The sequence below is a fragment of the Morus notabilis genome, unplaced genomic scaffold (assembly GCF_000414095.1).
Source record: "Morus notabilis unplaced genomic scaffold, ASM41409v2 Scaffold1317, whole genome shotgun sequence".
Classification (NCBI taxonomy): domain Eukaryota; kingdom Viridiplantae; phylum Streptophyta; class Magnoliopsida; order Rosales; family Moraceae; genus Morus; species Morus notabilis.
The window spans coordinates 380161-386260 of NW_010363007.1; the positions used below are offsets into that span (position 1 = coordinate 380161).

Genomic DNA, 6100 nt, shown 5'->3' on the forward strand with positions numbered 1-6100 from the left:
ACAGAGCAATTCAGATCACACATTATTTTTAAAGAAGCGACATGGAAAAATTACTGCACTCATTGTATATGTGGGTGACATGATCGTCACAGGCAACAACCCAAAAGAAATGAAAGACTTAGGCTCCTTAAAATACTTTCTAGGAATTGAAGTATCTCGATCGAGTAAAGGAATCTTCCTATCTCAAAGAAAGTATGTCGTAGATCTACTTCATGAAACTAGTATGTTAGCCTGCTAACCAGCTGACACTCCAATGGAAAAGGGTCTGAAGTTATGTATTGAGACAACTAATGTACTTAGCTCACACAAGACCAGATCTCGCCTATGCTCTGAGTATCGTTAGTCAGTTCATGCATAATCTCGATGAACAACATATGAATGAAATCATGTGCATTTTAAGGTATCTAAAATCTGCTCCTGGAAAAGGAATTCTATTCTCTAAAAACACAAACAAGCAAAATATCGAGGTATATACAGATGCTGATTGGGCCGGAGCAGTTGACAATAGGCGATCAACTTCAGGATACTTTACCTTTGTAGGTGGGAACTTAGTTACATGGAGGAGCAAGAAACAGAATGTTGTTGCAAGATCCAGTGCAGAAGTTGAGTACAGAGGAATGGCCTTAGGAATTTGTGTAGCACTATGGTTGAAATTTCTCTTGCAGGACCTAGGCTATTCCCTAAAGTAACCAATTCAGCTATATTGTGACAACAAAGCAGCATGTGATATAGTCCATAATCCAGTTCAACATGACCGTACAAAGCATGTCGAGGTAGCTAGGTTCTTCATTAAGGAGAAACTGGATGGAAAAATTGTGGAATTACCAAAGATTCGGTCAGAAGATCAGTAAGCTGATATCCTTACCAAAGGGGTATCCAATCGGATGTTCTCAAAGTTCTTAGACAAATTGGGCATGTGTGACATCTATGTACCAACTTGAGGGAGAGTGTTGAGATAATCAATGATTATGTAATTGATTTTATTACCTTGTATACAGATCATATAGGTGTATACAGATCATTTAGTTGTATATAGAACATTTAGGTGTATACAGATGATAGAGATTGTATAGACAAATTTCTAGGGAGCTATTTAGGGATTCTAGTCCTATATATATATATGATCAAAAAAATATAGAACAACAAATCAGTTTATCATTCTTGTTTTCAAACACAAGAAAACAAAAATATTTGGATATCTGCAAATGGATCGATTGAAAACGAGGACTTGAACCAAACGATAGAATAAAAACGACAACGATTAGAAAAAAACAATGGATTAGAAGCAAGAAAAGAGCTCTAAAAACGACGGGGATTATCAAAACGACAACATTGAATCAGAGTGCGAGCGAGGAGTCGCGGGCTTCGCTGGTGAAGCCCATAAAGCACTAAAGCCCAAGACACTGCAAGTCAGTCACTGAAGACTTTAAAGTCAAGCAGAGAGAGAGAGAGAAAACTTCCCAGATCTTCTGCGTCTCCATTTCTGTCTCTCGAGCTTCGCTTTAAGGTCGAAAATGGAGGAAGGAACCGTTTCGAAACCAGTGGCGGTGCTCGCTTGCGCGGCCATGGCGGTACTCTACGTCGCGATTCTCTACGCTCCGACTCTGCTCCTCCGTCTTCCTCACCCCTCTTCGTTGAAGAGTTTCATGATCCGCCGCTTCATCTGCGCCGCCATTTCCTCTCTCCTCTCTTTCCTCCTTTCCTCTCTCATCCTTCCCGTATGCTTCTCCTTTGTTCTCGTTCTCTTACTTTTCCGCAACTCTTCCCCCTAATTCTGTAGAAATATTCATGTATTTTTCATTTTCGCACAAGAATTAAGCTCACAGTTTTTCCACTGAATAAAGCCAGATGAGAAGCGTGGAGGTATGGGAACTACTCAGCGCTTATGGCGTCCGAGCAGATCATATCGTGAGTACCAAATTTCACATCGCACGAATTTAATTTTGTAATTAGCGGTAAAAGAAGTCATTTTTGGTTAATTACGTTGTTAATTGAGAAATCTTTGTGTGTAAAACAGTGGCAATCTGTGGCGTTTCCTCTCTCACTGACATGTCTAATGTACGCCGGTTCCTTGGTCCTCAAGACTCTGTTATTGATCGATTCGTGTCGTCGATACACGGATTCTGTTGGAGGATTTTCGTTTGACTGTGCCAACTATGCCTTGCGAAGTACTCTTGATAGGGGAATTTCAGTCGCTTACAGTGTTCTGGCTTGGCGTAATTATGTTGTGGTTAGTAGTAATATGCTTCGTAATTCGTATTTTAGTATCGTAATTTAGCTAATTAGCTTAAATTTTGGTGCTTTCCTTTGTATTTTTACATTAATTGTATATAATGCAGGCCCCACTTACTGAGGAGTTGGTCTTTAGAGCATGTATGATACCATTACTTCTATGTGGGGGTTTCAAAATAAATACAATAATATTCCTGGGCCCTGTTTTCTTCAGCTTGTGTAAGTTAGTTTTGGATTTTTCTCTACTGGGATTTCTTGTACCAAATGAAGTGGAAAATGAAAACTAAGTTATTGGTTAGATGTTTTTGTTGATCTTGGAATAAGGTTTACACATGGCTGATTTATACCCTCTATTGAAGAAATGACTTCAAGGAGAAAAAAGAAAATTGCAAAACATCACTGTCTATATAATTGACATCAAAAGCCATTTCATGAAGTAGCAGTTTTGGTTTGTTACTTCGATTCTAGAAAACGAAAAGTATAAAATGTTAATGCAAGAACCACCAAATTGTGCTCCTTATACATTAATGTTTTATTTTTGTACTGATCGCCTTGTCTTTTTTGTCTCATACATTTCCAAATTTGATTAAATTATAGCTTAAGGCCGTTCCTTCTGCTTTTTCACACTGAATGCTGCAGTAAAAGAAATCCTACAGCATATTCAAAATTTATTTTGGCCGATCTTTAAGATCTTCCAAAAAGTTGTATTACTTCTCAGCATCTCTCCTTCTTACGTCAGCTTGTCTAACATATGACGTGGCTGAACTTGGAGATGAACTAGTATTTCTTGTGTTGATGTTTTCTTTTTCTTGCAGCACATTTGAATCATCTGATGGAGGTCTATAACAGGCAAAACTATAACTTAATCAAAGCTGCCCTGGCCGTAGGTGTGTTCTTTTGATTACTAGAATTGTATTGATACAGGTCCTCAGAATTTAGCTTGGCAATAGGTTTTTTTTGAAATAATATTAGAAAGAAATGTTGGTTTGCTTCTCTCTCTCTCTCCCCCCTCAGAATTTAGCTTGGCAGTAGGTTGCGTTACATATATACAAATTTTTCGAAATGATATTAGAAAGAAATGTTGGTTTGCTTCTCTCTCTCTCTCCCCCCTCAGAATTTAGCTTGGCAGTAGGTTGCGTTACATATATACAAATTTTTCGAAATGATATTAGAAAGAAATGTTGGTTTGCTTCTCTCTCTCTCTCCCCCCTCAGAATTTAGCTTGGCAGTAGGTTGCGTTACATATATACAAATTTTTCGAAATGATATTAGAAAGAAATGTTGGTTTGCTTCTCTCTCTCTCTCCCCCCTCAGAATTTAGCTTGGCAGTAGGTTGCGTTACATATATACAAATTTTTCGAAATGATATTAGAAAGAAATGTTGGTTTGCTTCTCTCTCTCTCTCCCCCCTCAGAATTTAGCTTGGCAGTAGGTTGCGTTACATATATACAAATTTTTCGAAATGATATTAGAAAGAAATGTTGGTTTGCTTCTCTCTCTCTCTCCCCCCTCAGAATTTAGCTTGGCAGTAGGTTGCGTTACATATATACAAATTTTTCGAAATGATATTAGAAAGAAATGTTGGTTTGCTTCTCTCTCTCTCTCCCCCCTCAGAATTTAGCTTGGCAGTAGGTTGCGTTACATATATACAAATTTTTCGAAATGATATTAGAAAGAAATGTTGGTTTGCTTCTCTCTCTCTCTCCCCCCTCAGAATTTAGCTTGGCAGTAGGTTGCGTTACATATATACAAATTTTTCGAAATGATATTAGAAAGAAATGTTGGTTTGCTTCTCTCTCTCTCTCCCCCCTCAGAATTTAGCTTGGCAGTAGGTTGCGTTACATATATACAAATTTTTCGAAATGATATTAGAAAGAAATGTTGGTTTGCTTCTCTCTCTCTCTCCCCCCTCAGAATTTAGCTTGGCAATAGGTTGCGTTAGAAATATACAAATTTTTCGAAATAATATTAGAAATAAATGTTGGTTTGCTTCTCTCTCTCTCTCTCCCCCCTCAGAATTTAGCTTGGCAATAGGTTGCGTTACATATATACAAATTTTTTGAAATAATATTTGAAAGAAATGTTGGTTTGCTTCTCTCTCTCTCTACCCTCAGAATTTAGCTTGGCAATAGGTTGCGTTACATATATACAAATTTTTTGAAATAATATTTGAAAGAAATGTTGGTTTGCTTCTCTCTCTCTCTCTCTCTCTCTCTCTCTCATCATATCCAACGGGTTAAATGTCATTTTTCAGCTCTACAGCTTGGCTACACCCTGGTCTTTGGATCATATGCATCCTTCCTTTTCATTCGAACTGGTACGTGATAACTTACTGACTATATATTGTCACAAGTACGATTGATCATTGAAAATTTTGCTTTTAGATTGTTTATTTTGTGGCGCATCACTGGTTTGAGGATATTATAACTAACTCGTATCAAGTATAACTAAAAGGGCACTGATTCGCTGGTCACATGAAATTTGAATAAGAATTTACATCATCATTGTGATAAGCCCCTTCATTTAGTTAAGAAAGCATATTGATTTGATCAATTGTCCGCCATGTAAAGATCACTGTTTCAATGTTTGTCATCAACTAGATTGTTACGATAGGTTGTTTCTGTTTTCTCACGATACCTATTTAAATAATTAATCGATGCATGCAATGTTTAACCTACGCAGGACATCTTCTAGCTCCATTAGTAGCTCATATATGTTGCAATTATATGGGACTGCCTGTTCTTTTCTCAAGAAGTAAAGGTACGATGATAAGGCCATTTGGAATTTCGCATACATGACTGACTGATAATAAGCAAAATCTTCTCATCTGATTGCAATTCTTTTTCTATTGTCTCTCTGTTGAGATTTCCAGTCGTGCATCTATGATCTCCTTTTTTAGATAATAAGCAAAATATTCTCATCTGATTGCAATTCTTTTTCTGTTGTCTCTCTGTTGAAAGATTTCCAGTCGTGCATCTATGATCTCATTTTTTTAGATTCTTAATAGCCTGTTTGTATTGCTGCGGTTCAAACCTTTTTGCTACAGTATTTCATGTCATGAATGTTCAAATTTCTGTTTAAATCTACAAACCAAACGGGTCACTAGTGCTGTGTGGCTGCATATTCACAATTTTTTTACTGAGAGAATTATCAAACTTACCTTTAAGAGTGCATGAGCCTTGACTTTTACTCTTTACTCTTCATTAATACCCTTTTGACTGATATAGTTATTTGACTAAAAGCATATTGATCAAAAGTGAGGGGTAAAAAATCTAGACTAGTGCACTTTAAGTGGGTATTTGCCTCCTTTTCCCTAATGTGCTAGCAAGTTTCATTTTATCTTGCCAATCGTTTTTCAGGAATTGTAAGCGTGGCATTTTTAGCTGGGTTGCTTGGCTTCTTGTGGCTTCTTTTTCCAATGACAAACCCGGATTTGTACAATGATAGAACAAGTAACTGCAGATGTTGGCACGGATATTGTTCTTGGAGATGAACCTGTAGAATCTTCATTGAGAAACTATTGTTTACTATTTTTTGCTCTGAGCTCCCAAATGAAACCGTGTAGAATTATTTAATTTTTTTAATTTACCATGGCGCTTTCTTTGATTGCCAATTTATAGCTTAATTATTTCCTCTTGTCTCCCCTGGAAAATGGAAACCACCCTCGCTTTAAATCAACCACAAACTTTTTAGTAATTTCAATTTATAAGTGATATTCTTTAATATAACAACCTTTTAGTAATAATAGTTATATTCTTTATTACTATTATCTTTGCTATTATTGATAAATCATTTTGTTGATATCTATCGAACTAATAGGACAAGTGTTATTTTTGAACTTGCTCAAGTTTCAGCCCAAAAAAAAAAG

At 36.6% G+C, this 6100-nt stretch overlaps 1 protein-coding gene across 1 annotated transcript; it reads left to right on the forward strand.

Moving 5' to 3' along the window:
* Positions 1 to 1184: 1184 nt before the first annotated feature.
* LOC21398510 (CAAX prenyl protease 2) lies at positions 1185 to 5845 on the forward strand. Its single transcript, XM_024169014.1, has 8 exons — positions 1185 to 1718; positions 1849 to 1908; positions 2018 to 2230; positions 2340 to 2451; positions 3048 to 3119; positions 4487 to 4549; positions 4915 to 4992; positions 5592 to 5845. Exons 1-8 carry the CDS (start codon positions 1515 to 1517, stop codon positions 5723 to 5725), a joined length of 936 nt encoding a protein of 311 aa, XP_024024782.1. The 5' UTR covers positions 1185 to 1514; the 3' UTR covers positions 5726 to 5845.
* The last annotated feature ends 255 nt before the right edge of the window (positions 5846 to 6100 follow it).